At 39.7% G+C, this 18,296-nt stretch overlaps 2 protein-coding genes and 1 non-coding gene across 4 annotated transcripts; 1 reads left to right on the top strand and 2 right to left on the bottom strand.

Annotated features, from left to right (window-relative positions):
- Nucleotides 1-3,943: 3,943 nt before the first annotated feature.
- LOC111233131 (butyrophilin subfamily 1 member A1-like) lies at nt 3,944-11,106 on the top strand. 2 transcript variants are annotated; one of them, XM_022760889.1, is made up of 13 exons: nt 3,944-4,056; nt 5,283-5,556; nt 5,694-5,746; nt 6,112-6,309; nt 6,411-6,497; nt 6,592-6,735; nt 6,824-6,868; nt 6,995-7,012; nt 7,379-7,453; nt 7,752-7,851; nt 8,201-8,318; nt 8,547-8,685; nt 9,399-11,106. In XM_022760889.1, the coding sequence occupies exons 1-13, from the start codon at nt 3,981-3,983 to the stop codon at nt 9,575-9,577; spliced, it is 1,506 nt and encodes a 501-aa protein (XP_022616610.1). In that variant the 5' UTR covers nt 3,944-3,980; the 3' UTR covers nt 9,578-11,106. The 2 variants fall into 2 exon arrangements, with proteins under 2 accessions (XP_022616610.1, XP_022616611.1); XM_022760890.1 differs by lacking the exons at nt 8,547-8,685; nt 9,399-11,106 and adding an exon at nt 8,480-8,537.
- Nucleotides 11,107-11,406: 300 nt separating this feature from the next.
- On the bottom strand, nt 11,407-17,985 carry LOC111233132 (PRELI domain-containing protein 1, mitochondrial-like). Its single transcript, XM_022760891.1, has 6 exons — nt 17,877-17,985; nt 15,880-16,017; nt 14,733-14,958; nt 13,852-13,965; nt 13,555-13,633; nt 11,407-12,791 (listed from the first exon to the last, which is right to left on the bottom strand). The coding sequence occupies exons 2-6, from the start codon at nt 16,008-16,010 to the stop codon at nt 12,679-12,681; spliced, it is 663 nt and encodes a 220-aa protein (XP_022616612.1). The 5' UTR covers nt 16,011-16,017; nt 17,877-17,985; the 3' UTR covers nt 11,407-12,678.
- Nucleotides 16,886-16,957, bottom strand: trnag-ucc. The gene has a single exon. It is a non-coding gene; the product is annotated as a tRNA-Gly (tRNA).
- Nucleotides 17,986-18,296: the final 311 nt, after the last annotated feature.

Genomic DNA, 18,296 nt, shown 5'->3' with positions numbered 1-18,296 from the left:
TTGTTGATCAATAATTTCAGCAAAAATGATAAATATTTGCTGGGAGTCTCTCTCTCTATTCCTTCAAGCTCCTCCAGTGTAAAGGTCTGTGTCCATGTGTAGTGTGATTATAGATCAGCTCTAGCTTCTATATTAATACTGTGAAAGTATCAAAGCCTCAGTCCACAGAGAAATGCACACAGCCTGTATTCAGAAACTGAGCCTTAAAACCAGCCGTCAGGACTTCTGGAACTTTGTGATGTCACAACAAAGCAGTCACCAAGCCCCGCCCACCTGGACCCACCATCCAAACCTTGCAGGATTTGGTTTCTCTGAGTGTTTTTACCTGAAATCTGCTGTATTTTTATTGGCTCACTCAGAAAACAGTCAGCCAATCAGAAGAGAGGCTCAGAGCCTCCTCTCTTCTAATAATAAAATATGGAGCTGTGTGATTCTTTGTGGTGATGTTGTAGTTTCCGAGAACTAGAGGAGGTTAAATCATTGGTTGGAAAAAGATATCTGATCCATCTCCACTACACTCCATCAAACACCACCACCCAGGAAAATATCAGTCAGATGACACAATGAAACGAGTGATCAGTATTGATTTATCTGTTACAGTATAACTGAAGTCATCAGACGTGTTATAGTCGTGATGTTGTCGGAGAGAATGAAGCTGAGATTCAGGAAAAAGCATCAACTGCTGCTTCAACTCTTTAATTTGCATCAGACAAGAAAGAACGGTTCGCTCTGCAGAATAAAGTTACACATCCAGTCTGCTCTCATTACAGACACTAACCCTGCTGTTCATGTCACTTGTCGCTTCGTTCCTTGAAGTAGCGTTACAGCAATAGAGAAGAAATACAGTCGTAAAGTTCAGGTTGTTTATGAGACTGATGGTGTGATTATCACGTCAGCCCGGGATGGATGATGACGTCACTCTGCTCGTCGCCCAGAGATCCGTCATGATGTTTCCTGTAAGAGACACAGAGTCCGTCAGCGCTGCAGAGACTAAAACTTTAACCTTGTTCTGTACAGAAACCACTGGTCATTCACACAACTCACACTTCTCTATCTGAAGCTTTATTTCTCTTCCAGTCTCCAAATGCTTTCCTTCTTCTTCTTCTTCTTCTTCTTCATATTCTGGTTCAGCAGGACGATTTAACAAACAAGAGAATCAAGAATCTTTTCTGTTTATACGCACGAGAACATTTTACACAAGTGTGATGCATTTTAGTAAAAGAGTAGAATTACCAATTTGTGGGTTTATAACTATGCCACTCGGACCAACTTCAGGTTTCATCCCTGTTTATCCAGAATCATATAAAATATGAACCATTTGTGTGACATTTGTCTTAATTGCTTTGTGAAGTCTTGAGTTAGCGAAGGCATGAAAATATATAAATACTCACACTCATTCCAGTCCATCAGCTTACCCATGTCACCTCCATCACCTGGATCAACAGGACAGTTATTGACATATTTATTCCTTGTCATTATTATTATTACACTGCAAATATATTAATATCTCAAATGTTCATCATCTTTACAAATGGAACATGAACACTCACTGGATGCAGCAACGACCCGTGGCTCATATCCATCCCTCAATCCTTGTGCATGAGCTGTATGAACAGTGACGTAAAAACCAGATCCTGCACTTAATGGAAGACTTTGACATATTGTTGAAATAGGAGTGTTTGTTTTCAGGTGGAAAAAGGGTTAAATATGAATTTACAGCAGCCGTTAGCTTAGCTAAACCTAATTAGCTAAACTTAGCATAACCCACAGTACAACAGCAAATGTTCATCTTAACGCTTCAGCTTTAGACGTTCTGGTACAAGGATTGTGTTACCAGAGTCGAGGCTAACGCTAGCTGCTTCCCTCTGTTTCAAGTCTTCGTGCTAAGCTAAGCTAACAGCTGCTGGCTGTAACTTTATATTTAGAATACAGTATCGAGCTTCCCATCCCACTGTCAGCCAGAACATGACTCAGCGTATTTCTGAAAATGTAAAAGTATAGCTTTTAGTGACAGTGACAACAACACAATATAAAAATACATATTATAAACAAAATATACACAAAGCATCAAAAGTAAATGTAACAACCTACAAAGTTCTTTTGTACAGTTTTATCGTCAACAGATATTAAAGCAGTGGTTCTCAACCTGCTGGTCAGGGCCCTCTGGTGGGCTGCAAAGGTATTGCAAGTGGGCAGACAAATCATTTGCAAACAGTTGCCGTTTGGCAAAAAGATGTATTTATATATAAAAAAAAAAAATTATAAATATTAAAATTATAAACAATATTTTTAAATGTTTTAAAATGAAATGATCTTTAGAACTGTTGAAAAAAATCCCTTAATTATTTTTTTTTACAGATTTTCCAGTGGACCGTGAACTGAAATATTGTGTTATGATTACTGATGCGTTTTAAGCAACATGGACTTCATGCACAGCTGGGTCAATAACAGCACATCAGCATTGTCCAATACATGTATCTCTAAATGTCGTCTTTGTTGAATTTATTCTCATCAACTGAAGGACGCCGTGTTTCTTTCTGGAGTGTGTGGAAAGTGTCGTTTTGACAGGACAGTGAAGGCACCATTTCACCTCTGTCTGTCTGGGAGTCAAAAGTTCAATGTTTGTCTCTGAAACGAGGTGAAATTGTAGAAAATTAAAAAATACTCACCGGCAGATCGAGTCAGAGCCATCAGGACACACACAAGCACAGACAGAGCCAGCGTCTTCATGGTGGAGGCTGCAGATGTTCAACAGATGTTCAAGACGATGACAACCAGAGAAGTTACTCACACTTCTACTGTGAGCTGTTTGAATGAAGGACAGGTGAGTCTGTGACAAACCTGCTGCAGGATCAGCTGAACCAGGACCAGCTCTTAAATCCTCCCACTGAACTGCACACTGACAGAAAGTCAAACATTAATCAGCTCCAAATATTAAAAGTTAGCTTCATGTTTTCTTCAATAATTGTATCATTCCACTAATTATTATTTATCTAAGGTGGTGTTGGCCCAACAACGCCCTGATCCACTCCCACATGTCGCACAGAGCTTTTAGGCAGCCAGTCAAAGTAAAGTTTGATGTCCTCTCAAGGAGAACATTTACTCTGCTGTAAAATTTAATTAAATAATACATTTCTGTAGGAGTGTGAAACATGATATTCATATGGTGACAAGAGAAAAAGATTATAGTGGAGACGCCAAGTATCACAGAATTAAACTTAAATCAAGGTTTCAGGTTCAGATTCACTTGTGTGTTTTTGGTTTCATCTTTGTTTGGGACTTTGTTTTGTCAGATGTCGTATTGTCTGATCTCTTTATTCTCATATGTGAACAAACAAACACACCTGAACGTGTTTCATGATTTTTTTCTCTCATTTTAAACAGATATCTTACTTTTTTTTGATTAACATGAATATTAATGTGATATAAAATCATGCAATTTTACTTTGTAAAAGAAATCTTTCAAGTTATATTTTTTATTTAAATACATTAATAAATTATGATGCATTTTTTAATAAAATATGTAAAAACAATCATTAGGGATAAAACAAAGTTGTTGTTTTTTCCCCCAACATCTGTATTGAAAATGGATGTCACATATAACAGAAACATTAATGCAGACAAAACTATAAAAAAGCCAGGGAAAGTGATCTGAATAAAAATATTAAATAAAGAACAAATCCACGGTTTAAAAAAAATAGTTTTAATGTTTGGACTTAGACTGAATTTAGATTTATGGATGTGACATTTAGCTAAAATAATCACCAAATTGATAACTTTAAGTTCATTATTAATGTTGTTAAAGATACCAAACAGTGCAGGGGGGTAAAAAGTTCAAAATATCAAAAAGTCATGAACACACATCATAACACGTCACCCACAGTTCAGCGCATGCGCCGAAGTTCTAAAAAGTACTTGTCATGGTCTCCATGGTGGACAGCGGTCTGGTGTCCTCTGCGTCTGCTGCTGGAGCTCTGCGGATGGAGCACGCGGGACTCCTCTTCCTCTGTCACTGCTCTGTGTTTGTTTTCAGCAGCGTCCTCCTTCCGGTGTCAGGTCAGTGTGTTTGTTACAAACCCGTTCTAAATGGGCGTAGCGCAGCTAACACAACACGTGCGCTACAATACAGTTATAATACAGTTAGTTACTTTGTTACAATGTGGCGCAATTTATATTTTGAGGTGGACACACCTGCTACGTCTGTATTCAGAATTAGTTACCTTTACTTAACGATTCAGCAGCAGGAAGCGGGAGAGATTTTGTGTTAAAAAAACGAGCATCACTGTCGATTATTTCTATCCCAAATTAATGAGAAGATTAAATTATATTTTATTAGTTTTAAAGTTTATGTTCTAACGTGACTGCTAATTTCTTATAAATAAAAAACCGTTCAAATATCCAGTTTGCTAATGGAGCTCGGTGAGCGTGACTCATTCGTCTTATTGATGTTGTTGAGGGCTGTTACAGTAAGTTAGCGATGTTAATCCCCAAGAAATACAAAGATATACTTAAATATAATGTTTAAATACGGTGTTTTAGTCACTGTTAATGTGTCAGTGTTGACAAATGGTAAAAAATTTACGTTTTGAACTTCGGTAAAGGATTATGTAAATTTACACATAGGTAAATGGCGGAAGTTTCCCCGAAACGCTTGTGTGTGTGTGTGTGTGTTTGTGGGTTCATGTGTGTGTGCTCGCGCGTGTGTGTGTGTGTGTGTATGAGTGCGCGCGCGTGTATGTGTGAAGATATGACATTTTCCACTGAGTTCCTCTCAGTTTCTGTCGTCACATCCGGATAATGATTTTCAGAAGCTGACTAGTTTTTCTGCGTCTTTCTGAGAGAGAATGTGTCTGATTCTCACAACGTTGACAAAGTGAAAAAAGAGTGTAAAAGTTTGTTTAATGAGGGAGAAATCCTGCTCAAAGATAATGCAGTTCCTCTAATTAAAATGTCCAACATTACAGTAGAAATAAACATGTTTACAGCCTGGTACAAAAACAGTTTTGGTCTCTATTTGTTTACATTTTATTAAGGACTGAAGTTATGGAGAATTGAGGGCGTGGCCTCTTTGATTGACAGGTGGGTATGCTTGCCACAAACCGAACTGAAGTCTTTATGCCCTGAAGGAAAGCTTGAGGTTCTTCTAGGTTTCATCCTGGCTTCATTTAAAGTGTCTAAACTTGCTGTTGTACCTAAACCTACTTCATAAAGTATCTATCTATCTATCTATCTATCTATCTATCTATCTATCTATCTATCTATCTATCTATCTATCTATCTAGCTCTACAGTCCGGCTCACCTGAACGAGTCTTTGCAGTCGCCGGCGAAGATGTCGTCCTCCCATGTCACTTCAACCCATCTATCAGCCCCTCACCCTTCGGCCTGACGGAGTGGTCACGGGTGAACGGTCCCTCCCTGTCCACGGTTCATGTCGTCCGCAATGGAGAGGAGCTGGAAAAGGAGACAACAGAAGAGTACCGCGGGAGGACGGCGGTGGCAGAAGACGGCTCTCTGATGCTGCGAAGCGGCACACGGCGAGACAGCGGCACCTACAGGTACATGATGGCATGTTGTTTATATTTCTTCTTGTCAAGAAATCCCACGTGTTTTAGGAAATTTATTTTGAATCTTCCCCCAGGATTCATTACACTCTTGTGTAATCGTGACCTTTTTCCTTTTGTTCGTTGTCCAGATGTTTCCGTCGTGGAGGATCATCTGTGACAGTGTTTGTCTCTCTCATTGTTGGTAAGATAGCAGCCATGCTAGTCTTTGTTGCCTTTGTTTGTATTGTTGTAGTTGAATGTAAAAACTGGAAAGTAAATATGTAAAATACAATAACAGAGCAGAGCAATGATGATGATTATGATGAAAGGTCAGTTCTTACAGATCGTCCTCTGGGGAACATGAATGTCTGCGCCACATTAGAGATATTTCTCAAACCTTTCACCTACTTTTGGTGCTTAAGGAAAAACCAGAGGACGACGAAAGTCAGAAACAAAAAAGATGAGACTCACACAAGAACTACACACACAGAGTGTGTATGTTCAGATTCATAAATGACGACAAGACCACAGTCGAGGTGGTGCAGTGACAGGTGTGTCTGTCTGCAGCTCAGGTGTCTGAGGTCAACGTCACTGTGCGGGAGTTGTCCAATGAGCTGGTTGTACACTGTGAGTGCAGCAGCTGGGGCCTGAAGCCGCGGGTCTCTCTGCTGGACGCCGAGGGAAACGTCCTCCCTGCTGAGAACGAGTCGTCAGTCGAACCGGGCGACCTCTACTCCGTCAGGGCGCACCTGGGCCTGGCTAAAGGTAGGTCGACCAAAACTCAAGCTCCAGGTACGAGTCTCGGTCACGAGTCTCGACTTCCCATCTGGAGTTTTAACTTTTATTTTCTTCTTTTGTTACAAAAGGAAAATCAAAAAAGAGTGGAATCATGGTCTGTCAAGCGGAGATCACTGAGCTGCGCCTGGTGAAGGAGAAACGGATCGATATCAGTGGTAAAAAAAACATCTGGAAGTTTTCAGTGTTCGTCTTTGTTGCCGCCTCAGAGGGATTTCACATTTCCCAGTTTGTTTATTTTTTTACTTGCAGAAAAGTTGAGTGTTTCGGAGGCGGAGGTGGGTCCTGGATACACAGTCGTAGCCATCGTCCTGCTTGTCGTCGCCGTTGTCGTCATCGCTGTCGTCGTCATCGTTGTTCTTAATTGGAAGGTTGAGAAGCTGCAGCGTCTGAGAGGTCAGTTGCTCTTGTGTTGTAGAGCAGTAAAGAATCTGGTTAACCTGGCTGCTTCGCTCACTTCCTGTCTGGTTCTGTGTCGTTGCAGCGTTCTGCACCAGACTGGTCCAACAGCCGCTCCGAGGAGAAGAGGGTGAGTTCAAGTATTTATTGTGCAGCTTGTTTTTGTTGTAAATCTGACGTCACAGAATTTATTTGAACAGATATAACTGATGATTAGTGTCATGATGATTAACAACTGTCTCTGTTCTTTCCTCAGCACAACCACTTCTCAAAGGTCAGTCTCCAACTTAAAGACTTCAATTCAATTTCCTCAAGAAAAAGTTTTTAAAAGTCTTTAATATTTTTTTCATCTGCCATTATTTACAAAAGAACATGATCATGTCTCTTTGTGGGTGTTTTGCGTCTTTTAACTGAGCTGTCACTTCGTACATCAGCCCCTCGGGCCCCTTCGCAGGCCTGTTCACTCATCCATACATGGGTCCAGGAATTCATGAATTAATTATTAATTACATGAATTCATGTAATTAATGGAGAAATAATTGTGGGTCTTGTTGTTTGGTCCGTCATCGTTTGACTGGTAGGACCGTGACAATGAGCTTTTACAGGTGTGATGGTGTCTGTCCTCTGTCTTTGTCTTCAGACATAGACATCGCCCAGGTGAACACGACAGGAGCGTCTGAAATCACGGCGAAAGCTCACCATGTGTTCAACAAAGGTCAGTTCGCTCAGCCTTCACCTCCGTTTTCTCTCCAGTCGCTGCCAGTAAAGCACTGCAGAAGAAGAAGAGGTTATTAAAATACCCAGTCAAAGATCAGACGATTAGTTATTTCTGTGATGTCACACAGTCTGGGGAAATAACTTATTTATACTAATACTTACTAATTTAATAACAACTTAATTGAAGCAGATTCAATCAAATATCGGGTTTTAATTAAATGGTGAAGTCATGTTCTACAACACAGCTCTGATAAACCCGGATATAGAGCCTGATGTAGCTGTTGACTCTGTTTCAGATCAACTGCTGGATGGAGTCAAAGTCTCACAACAGCTGGCTGAAAGAGACCTGGACGAGATGAACAAATACAAAGACATCATCAACAGTGTGGGAGAATCGTACGTATGGCAACAGTTCAAACACAGTATGATGTGGTTGGTTTTCGTCTCTTTGTGGTTGTTTTCGTCTCTTTGTGGTTGGTTTTCGTCTCTTTGTGGTTGGTTTTCGTCTCTTTGTGGTTGGTTTTCGTCTCTTTGTGGTTGTTTTTCGTCTCTTTGTGGTTGTTTTCGTCTCTTTGTGGTTGGTTTTCGTCTCTTTGTGGTTGGTTTTCGTCTCTTTGTGGTTGTTTTTCGTCTCTTTGTGGTTGTTTTCGTCTCTTTGTGGTTGGTTTTCGTCTCTTTGTGGTTGGTTTTCGTCTCTTTGTAGTCTCTGTATAGAAAACTTGACAGTTGTTGTCATTTGCTGCAGTGAAAACATCCCCCCCTCCCTGCTCGCTGGCATCATCTGCAGACAGTCTCAGGCCGGAACCAAGCTGGATCAAAACGGCTTCGGACTGTACGACTCAAACTGCTTCGGTCTCATGCAGGTGTGACAGACTTCTTGGATAAAGCATCAGCGTTATCTGCAGGTTTACAAGCGAGGCGTCGCCACAGTGATGGCGACTCGTCTGCTTTCATCCACAAGCTGGATTTGATTTTAATCTAAAGATGTGCTGTGCTTCGTCATTTATCTTAAACATCATGTTAGGTCACGTGGTTCGTGGTTGCATGTTGGATTGAGGACTTCCTGAGCTGACAGTGTGTGTGTCCTGCAGATCCATAAGCTTTACAACCGTCTGGAAGGCGGCCCGTTCAGCAAGGAACATGTGGAACAAGGAGCCAGAATCATCGCCAGGCTCCTTCAGATCATGCAGAAGGAGAGGAAGAACTGGACCACACAACAGCACCTGAAGGGTAAAAACATGGACGCCTCCTGCCTCCTTTCCACACTTTGCGCTTTTCAAAGCAATTAGACCAATCGCAAACTTTACTTTACTTAACTTTAACTCTGCGAGAATCAAACAGTAAGAGTTTGTGCATTTTTACACAGCTGTTAAACTTAAATTACACACTTGTTCAGATAACCTTTAGAAGAAAATGACATTTCTTACAGCCTGGGTTTCACACATTTAACAAACACAATTAATGAGGAAACTCAAGCTGGAGCTCTACTCTGCCCCCTAGTGGAGGTACTGTTTAATGCTCCAGATACACAAGTTCACGGACTAACAAGCTACAACCTTTTCGTTTTATCTTGTTGTGTAACGGATTATTTCTTGGCCAAGTTCAGACAAGCAAGCACGGAGACCACAGGAAGTTACCGGCCCTGGTCAAGAAATGGTCTGATACATAACCTGCAGATCTCCATCTGTTCGCTTATCTGGGGTCAGATCATGATGCAGCAGATCAAACAAAGTAGTCCAGACGTCCCTCTCCCCAGCAATGTGTTGAAATGTTGAACTTTTCCTTTTAGTTTCGTCGCAGTGTTTGTGTTTGCCGAAGTTGATGAAAGGTGTTCTGGGACTTCCTGTTGTACTACGTGGAGATATGAGGGACGTCTCCTTTAAAATGGAACCTCACATGTTTGTGTCTTCATGTATCTGAGCATTTGCTTCACTGTGTTTCAGGAGCGTTGGCTTGTTACATCGCAGGTGAGGAGACCGTCCTTAATTTGAAGGATCATGAGGACGTGGACAGTGCGACGCCATGCAACGACTTCGCCAATGATGTGATCGCCAGAGCGCGTTGGTTCGCCATGAAAGGCTTCAAGAGTAAAAGTATTAAGATAGATGTTTTACCGAGCTGAAACAGACAGCTCTAAAAAAACAAGTGAGTTCAGCTTTGAATCTCCTAAATTACAGTTTCCATTCAAAAATAAAGTGAAGCTGTGAGTTACGAGCAGGGCAGCAGAGCTGAAGGAGCTGATGTCTGAAGTAGGTTTAGGGTTAGATATTGATTACATCATTAGAATTCAAATATTATTTTGATGTATGTGTTAAACAAACTTGAAAGATGAAGCAACTTCCTGTAAATGATGTCACTTCTGGAATGTACCATTATTTTACAAGGGTTTTTTAGGTGAGGGTTGACTTGAAATCAGGGGACACCCTTCAAGGCTTCAGTGGTTAGCAACAACACTGATTGTGCTGCCTTATTAAGGTCCTAAGTGGATCTGTTGTGTGTATTTTAGATGTATTACAGGAGCTGAGGTTGAAATGCCAATAACGCAGCCAAAATGACCAAAACATCAAAAATGAAAAGGACAAAAATGTCCATAGGGATGCACAACGGTTATTAATGATTATATCCTTCACTTTACTGTGGCAGTATTAATACCTTCACCTTAAACTCAGGGAACATTAATGGAAACTTTGCTACATGTTGAAAAGCCTTAAAAGTATTTGTTATGTTTTAAATGTGTCATATTCAAATTGGGATTTCTATGACATCATGTGGCATTTATATGACATCATTGTTCTCATGTTACATTAATGAAGATTAATGAAGAACAAGTTTTTGTCACTGACATTTACTCTTACTGTTTATGTTGAGAAGACAATGTGTTGTTAATGAGCTGTATGAGTTTAGAAGAAAAAAATAATTAATCCAAGAAGCTGAAACATTTTACCATTTAGCAGAAAGTGAGATCATGAAAAAACATTATACTGGTGAATCATGGGTTTAAAGAAATGTTTTCATCTGAGCAGTTCTCTAAGGTGTCATGATTTTGAGAAATGGACACCAGTTAGCAGGAGCTAGCTTTAGCATGATACCAAGAGTCTGTTTGCTGACCGGTTCTTCCAAAGAGCTTAAGTTTTTTGTTTAAAGACAAGAACTTTAGACATTTTGGAAACAAACCTATTTTTATGACATTTGTATAAGGGCTTAAAGAGCTCGTTCTGACGTGGAATATAATAATAATGTGCCACGTTAGTATCTTGGAACTCATAAGTTAACATCCTGTTTGTAAAAGTTAGCATCTTGCAAGTTAATGTCTTCGTTTCAAATGAATTGCAGCCAACAATAACAACACTCTCTGTTACAGTAACATTTGTGTTACAGGAGTATTACTCATTATAGAGCCATTTACTTTACCGGTAAAGCCGGTAATAAAAGAAATCTCAGTGGAAACGTCACCACATGTTGAAGGACTTTAAAAGTTTACGTTACGTTTTATTTTTGAACTGTGTCACATTTCTTATTTCAGTGTTCAAGTTCAGTGTTTCATTATTATTCTCTGTGATAAACATTTATCTCCCGCGTGTTTTGTCCATGAAAGTTTTCACAATCCTGAAATATGACACAGTAACTTTCCAAAGAATAAAGTGTGTTTTGCAAACATCCTGAAGTGAGACTGTATCTGGTTTATCACAGGATTACAGATTTATAACTGGAGAAAAGGAAAGATATTGAAACGAAACGATATTGAAATCATAATGATGATTAAAAATGAAAAGTGACATTTAAAACCAAAAGGTTAAAGTATTTAATTACGGCCTGATTATCTTATTTTCTCCTACATAATTTTATGTTTACTTTTTCATAATGTCTAATACACACATACATGCTGTTCATGTGTTTGAACACATTGCACAGTGTCACATTAAATGAAGAACCTTATAGTGATGACAGCAGCTTTTAAAGTAGATTTAGATTTATTGTGATGACTGATGAACAGTGAGAATATGATGGTGGTTCTTCACAGTATAAACTGAATGTTGAAATGATAAAAGTCAGAGAAGGAAGCTCAAACACGAGATCTGAATCTGAAAAACCATCAAGGCCTGACTGGCCCAGTTTGCCCCTGAAGCAGAAACCAGTCCAAAATAAACTCAGGTGATCTTATTTCACTTTATCACCCCCTGGTGGTTCCTGTTTCTAAGAACTTTGTACAATATCTGCAAGTAATAAACTGTAGAACTACACGACTGTGAGCTGCAAGTGAATATAAGCAGTTCCCTGAAAAACCACTGGAATCACATACAGCAGCTGAACCAGTGTCACCAAATAAACCAGGGCTGACACCTTAAGAATTATAACATTAAGAATTTAATATCAGGAGTTGACCACCAGAGGGCGATGATGGAGGGACAACTGGTTTAGATAATGTTGAGAATGTGAAACATGCATCTGTACAACAATCTGATTCTAAAATGACTACAGCGCTGATCTCATGCAACATTCAGTTAAAGAAATAAAACTAGAAAGATTATCTCAATAGACGGTTTAATTATTATAAAATTAAATTTAGCCGGCAAGAGTTCCTAATGAAACAATATTTTTCGCTGAATGACGAAAAGAAAATGACGAAAAAATGTCACTAGAATTATTAAAATGACTAGAAAATATAAATAATTATAACATATTTCAAAACAAGAATTGAGAACAATGTTCTTATAAAAATATAAAAATTACGACAGTGAAAAATAGATGGCTTAGACAGAAAATAACGAATAATGGAATGCGAGCCGTTTGCTTTATAACATCTAACACTAGAAAGAACTGAATTCTTTATTATAAATAGAATCTAAATATCTTTATCTTCTGTCTTCTTTTAAATAACAAAGCCTTAGATCATAAAAGTTTACCTCTACATAAATACTATAGAATTTAATACTATAATCTAGAAAAAGGTGTAAAAACCAAAATGAATCAAATAAAAGCAACTTTAAAAAACAAAACTTAGGGAAACCTTTGTACTAAGAAGGTTTTAATCTGTCCCAGTGAATCCTGAGGAACTAATATTCATTATTTTCTGCTCCGCTTCAGTCAAACTTTAAAGCTGCACTTGTTCTCTGATGATGGACTTCACAACGCAACCAATCCCAGCTGACGTTGATGCGATGCCCCACCCCCGCAGTACCAGTTCAAATCAATAGATGCAGGATTTCTATTGCAACAGCAGAATCATACGAACTGCTTGGGCTTCTGGGTAGAGGTGGCCGTGGCTTGTGGTGGGAGGGGCTTGTGTTTCTCTGATGACTCTCCCTGGTCTCCATGGAGATTAGGGGGGGCCTCAGCTGCAGGTAATAAAACAATCAGGTGTATTTCAGTGTTTTCACATATTTACCGTCCGTAATTCAAGCATATTCTCTTCTGGTTTTACTGTTTACGTTATAATTGGATTTAGATCAAACCTATCTTGTGTAAATTTCATTCATCAGAATTGTGATGTATGTATTCATCAACAGCCAAAACTAAACTGACTTCATGAAGCAACTATAGTGACTAAATCTCCATAGAACATCGCCAAAGTCCTGATAAACAAGTCTCGCCATTCGGCAGCCATCTTGGCCACACCCTTGGACAGTTATTATTCCGTACTAACAAGACCAGGCCCCTATTTAAATGAATGGAGAGAGAGCCATGACTTCCCCTTCAATGGTCACCGGGACATGAAAACTGTGTTTACAGAATCACTTGTAAAAACAAAAAAGGTTTGGTGACTTTGCCCCAAAATAAGTTTTAAAACATCTTTTTTTCCCCCAGGTTTTACTTCCACTTCTCATGTATAAGGTTTCAAATACCAACTGTCGAAAGTGCAACAACACGGTCGGCTTGATATCGGCTGTTATAAAGCAGATGATTGGCTGTTTCACGGGAGGGGCGGGACATGTGTCATACAACCACCATCTTTGGTAGAAAAATCTTTAATCTTTAAAACAATAGTCAAAATTTTTTACCAATATGTAATACAAATCTTCCCATTGGGAAAGGTCTTCACAAGTCAACAAGTGTGTGTGTGTGTGTGTGTGTGTGTGTGTGTGTGTGTCTGTGTCTTACTCTGTATCTTGGACAGAGCGAACTCCAGCCCCTTCATGGCTTTGGCTTGGTTACTTTTAAACCTGGTGAGACCAAACTCCTGGTGGAGAAACACAAAGAGTTAGACAGAGAGACTTCATCCAGACCTCTGTGTGATTGTGGGTTCGTGTTGCTGAACCAGCGAATTGAGGACCTCTCTGCATTCTGAGGACATCACTGTTTGAAATGGTTAGGGGTAGGGTCCTCACAAGTATAGCAAGACAAATGTGTGTGTGTGTGTGTGTGTGTGTGTGTGTGTGTGTGTGTGTGTGTGTGTACCTGTATGGGCCGGGCCAGGCCGTAGACAGCTGAGGAGATCCAGGCCTCCCTCCTGAGTTTGGTCCAGGTAGGCCGACTACGGTCTTCTTCAAACGAACAACGCTCTACCACCGTCTGAGAGGCAAAGACAATAAATACTGTGCAATACAGGTCAGACGAAATTCATATAACTGTTCAAACATTGACATTCAATCTTCAAGTGTTAGAATTCAATATTGTTAGTCTACAGTATAAACAGATCGGGCCATGACTTGTTCTCCGGTGGGGAACATTCCTAAAATGTACTTTGTCTGTTTGCAGCGTTCGTCAAACTCAACAGTCTGGTAATGTTAGGTTGTCTGGAGGAAGTTCGCTTTCATACTGAAGCAAAAAGGTGTGGGCAGGGTTGTAAGTGTAGACTGCAAGAGCTAATGTGACTAATACCCTGACAACAGGAGCCCATGAAGCAGGAATTGGAGAGCATTGTGATTTTACAATTCTCACCTCTACGCAGCCAGTTGCGAAGGGACGTTGGTGTCAATGACGGACTGTCGGCTTCAAAAAGTTCCAGTCCCCCCAATTCGGACATCAGAAAGGTGCGGGGGGAGGGTGAAGCTATCCAACCACCCAGCAAACAGTTGCAAGAAGTCCCCACAACAAGACGCCGCCAATTGACCACAACGTCCCCGGAACAATCTTGGTCACAGACCTTGCTTGTTCCCCAACTCAACCTCACTTCCTGTCACCTCTATCTCACTATCTAATGAAGGTGCAATCTTCCCCCGAAAATTAAGATTTAAACTCTTACAATATATATGTTAACTCAAAGTCATTTGAACTTTGAACTGGACAGGTGGACACGCACAGTAAATAACCATGGTAACTAACTCGCGGCGTCTCACCATTAGCGTGTTGTGGTTGAGGTTCCAGGTCTTGGTGGTGAGTGTGTGTCTTTGTGGGTCCACAATGGAGTCCTCCAGGACATAGACGGCCCGGGCCATGTGGGTGGGGAAGACACGCTCCGCCCAGCCCGGCAGCCGGTTGGTCTTTGTCAGCAGTCGCCGTGACAACAGGTGGTTGCTGGGGGTGACCTCGCGGTACAGGACATCCTCAGTGAGGACATGAGTGCTGATACGTAAAAACATACAGATTTGTGACTTTAGTACCTGTGTGTGCTTCTATATTTGTGAGGGCTGATTATATTGTAAGGACATTTTCAGAAAGACAAGAAAGTGAGGACATTTTGGAAAATGAGGACATCTTTAAGAGGTGAAGACAGTTTTGGAAATTGAGAACATCCTTAAATAGTGAGAACATTTTTAGAAAGTGAGGACATTTTGGAGAATGACGACGTTTTAGAAAGTGAAGACGTTTTAGAAACTGAGGACATTTAGGGGATGCAAGGACATTTTTGGAAAAGTTCTACTGGGCTGTCGGAGGGTTAAGGAGGTTTTCAGGGTCGAGGTTATACTTTGGTTTAGAGTAAGGTTATTATTAGGGGCTTGGGCAGTGATTCTTAAATTGGGGGAGGTAGTTTAGAAGGAAGACAGGGCAGAAAAGAAAACCTTGTTCTGGCAGGTAAACTTACATTTTTCATTTGCACAACAGAAGCTGATGAGAAACGTAAAAAAAACCCCAGAAACATCAATTCCAATTAAATTCAACGTGGGTCGTTTTGTTACTAGTATCATTAATATTGTTCATGACAAGGGGTCATAACAGAGAAAAGTTATTGCATTATGTCAGTGAGGGTCCTCACAGGTACAGAGGTACAAATGTGTGTTACCTGCACAGTTGCAACCATTATCTTGAAAACCAAATAATCGTTGTCAGTTTTTACGGAAAAAAAAGCCAAATATGTTCTGATTCTGGACTGAAGATCCTTGAGCTTTTGACTGTTGGCCATTAAAACAAGACATTTATAGATGTCACGTTGGGCTGACATATCATAACAGGCTTTTTCACCACTTCCTGTCATTTACTGGCAAAACAATTAATCAGAAAATATTTCACAGATTGATCAGTTATGAAAATAAGTGCCCCCGTTACCTGTACGGGTTGGGGTAGCGCTGCCAGAAGGCAGCCAACACCTGATGCCACGGACTCCTAATGTCGACCTCACTGTGGAAATACCTGCCCATGTCTACATAAAACACAGACAAGGTGTTTGGCCGACTCATCCAGGAGCTGTGGGGAAAAGCAATGACAGAAAAAAAAACAGTATTTTATTGTTGTTTTCCTCATTAATGTTATACTACTCTATTTTCAAAATTTTTAAGAGTACATTTCTGAAAGAAATAAAATTGAAATTAAAGTGTATGACAAAATTATTGATAGAATATTAATCATCAACTATTCTGATAAACAAATAATAATTTCAGTGATTTGTCAAACAAAACTCCCTTTTTCCCATTTCAAATGAGATGAATTTCTGTTTTTTTCTTTTCTTATGTCAGACTGTAGTAAACACACTGAATTGAAATAGCAGATTAACTGATAATTAAAATAATCTTTAGTTTCTGTCCTGAAAATATATTTTTAATTCAAATATAAGCAGACGTTAGTTGATCAGCTTAATCTTAATTATTTGACATAATGATTCACTTTGTCATAAAAAAAAAAAAGGATGGAAAAAGGTGAAAAATGCCAGTAATAACTGTCCATGGCCTTTAGATTATGTATTCAAATTGTTTGTTTTATTTGACCATCAATCCACAACCCATACATATTCAGGTACTACTTTGTTGAAGAATCATATTCTGACATCTGTAAAACCAGAGCCAACAAATATTTGAAATTTTTGCTAAAAAAAAATGAATAAAAAAGAGTATATTATAATAGATTGTTATATTATCAATCGACCAAGATACAAAAAATTTTAAACAAAAAATAAAGAAACACACTACATTGAACATGCTTTTGTCATTTGTTTAAAAGGGTGTTTCATACCTTCTGCTCCTAAGTAGTACATCGAAATAAAATATAAAAAAATAAAAACAAAACGATTAAACCCCATTTTAACGGTCAAACCCTGTTTCGCGGCACAAAAACTTGTTGCGTTGGCCGGGAATCGAACCCGGGTCAACTGCTTGGAAGGCAGCTATGCTAACCACTATACCACCAACGCTTCTGTCGACAGGAGAGCAAACCGGCGATTTTATTTGTGATTTGAGCGTAAGTTTACAATATGTATTATCAATAACCCGCAATGAATGACTTATGAGATTGTAGTTAACGTTGCTTGTGTCGTTTTCTCACAAATAAACATTAAATAACTGACGCTAACGTCACTGATTTTGCTGCCAAAGCTTGTATCTAGCATAGGTACTGCTAACTGGATTTACTGTACAAGATGTATGTTGAGCTTAGTCCGTGTTGCTGGTCTGTTAGTTAACTTGGTTAACTAGTAGGTTGAACCGCCACTAACCCGCGCTGCTCGGTTAACTTTACATGTCTAATGTTAGCTAATTACACAGAGAAGTCGGCGTTGCTAGCTGCTTGTTACTGAACGACGCTGAAGTCAGCATCCGGTTCGACAGTTAAGGGGAAAGTTAACGTACGACACCGAGCGACCGTTTCTTCTTAAATCAAGTTCTCACGGATTTAAAGCGGGTTTCAAACGACGTTAAAAAACAATTTTGATCAGGAAGTTTAATGTCACAACAGTGAGAAGTCGCTCAGGTACGTTTCCCTTAACCGTCCCCTGAACTGTCGAATCGGAAACTGACTTCAGCACTGTGAGTTTGTGTACAACATTACATTGATGTTTTTACGAAATAATGAAACCAACATATCTCATAAGTTTAGCCAGTTAATTATTTTCTGAGCCCCAATCGGCGTTACTGTAAGCTAACATGTTAGCACTGGGGTTAGGGGCACAGTTTATTTGGATAGTGAGCTGCTCAATCCTCAGCAGAAGTTACCGGGCTCCACGTTAGCTTACAGGCTACATCGCTCATCGCTACACAGCTCCCGGGTTTCTGAAGCTGTTGTCGGATGAAGCCACTTGTAGCTAACATCTAACCCCGGCCGTTGAGCTGACATACCTGCAGCCTTTAGCCTCCCAGCAGGGGCAGCTCGGTGTTAAAGCCTGGAGTGGGGCTGAGCGGCGGGGAGAGTAAAACTCAGCAGCGGGTCAGTGGAGGTTTTGCTGGAGTCAGGTGATCACAACAACGCATATGCAGGTCTCACTTTCCTCCACTAGATGACGAGATTTCATCATTTTTTGAAGCAGAAACAAGTGTATTTCCATCTAATGCTACATTATAATATTCAACTTTTTACTCTATAGTTACTAGTTACTTTGAAGATTAATATTTTACATACAAAACCAGTTTCCTGTCTATAAAAGAAAATACATTTTATTACAAATTAAACTACACATGTATAAAATAAATAAGATGAATAAGCTAACTCTTTATCTACAACATTAAAATGCTGCATACACATTAATCATCAGTGATAAT

The sequence above is a fragment of the Seriola dumerili genome, unplaced genomic scaffold (genome assembly GCF_002260705.1).
Source record: "Seriola dumerili isolate Sdu_G_001 unplaced genomic scaffold, Sdu_1.0 BDQW01000372.1, whole genome shotgun sequence".
In the NCBI taxonomy this organism is placed as follows: Eukaryota; Metazoa; Chordata; class Actinopteri; order Carangiformes; family Carangidae; genus Seriola; species Seriola dumerili.
The sequence above is the reverse complement of the archived record's forward strand: the minus strand, read 5'-3'. Positions and strand labels throughout refer to the sequence as shown.

Excerpts from the sequence above, each read along its gene's own strand:
- LOC111233132 (XM_022760891.1), bottom strand. The coding sequence starts at position 16,010 with ATGAGTCGGCCAAACACCTTGTCTGTGTTTTATGTAGACATGGGCAGG. Across the intron at positions 14,959-15,879 it reads CGCTACCCCAACCCGTACAG|CACTCATGTCCTCACTGAGG; the intron begins GTAACGGGGGCA and ends TTTACGTATCAG. Across the intron at positions 13,966-14,732 it reads TCAACCACAACACGCTAATG|ACGGTGGTAGAGCGTTGTTC; the intron begins GTGAGACGCCGC and ends TTTGCCTCTCAG.
- LOC111233131 (XM_022760889.1), top strand. The coding sequence starts at position 3,981 with ATGGAGCACGCGGGACTCCTCTTCCTCTGTCACTGCTCTGTGTTTGTT. Across the intron at positions 4,057-5,282 it reads CGTCCTCCTTCCGGTGTCAG|CTCTACAGTCCGGCTCACCT; the intron begins GTCAGTGTGTTT and ends CTATCTATCTAG. Across the intron at positions 7,454-7,751 it reads TCACCATGTGTTCAACAAAG|ATCAACTGCTGGATGGAGTC; the intron begins GTCAGTTCGCTC and ends ACTCTGTTTCAG.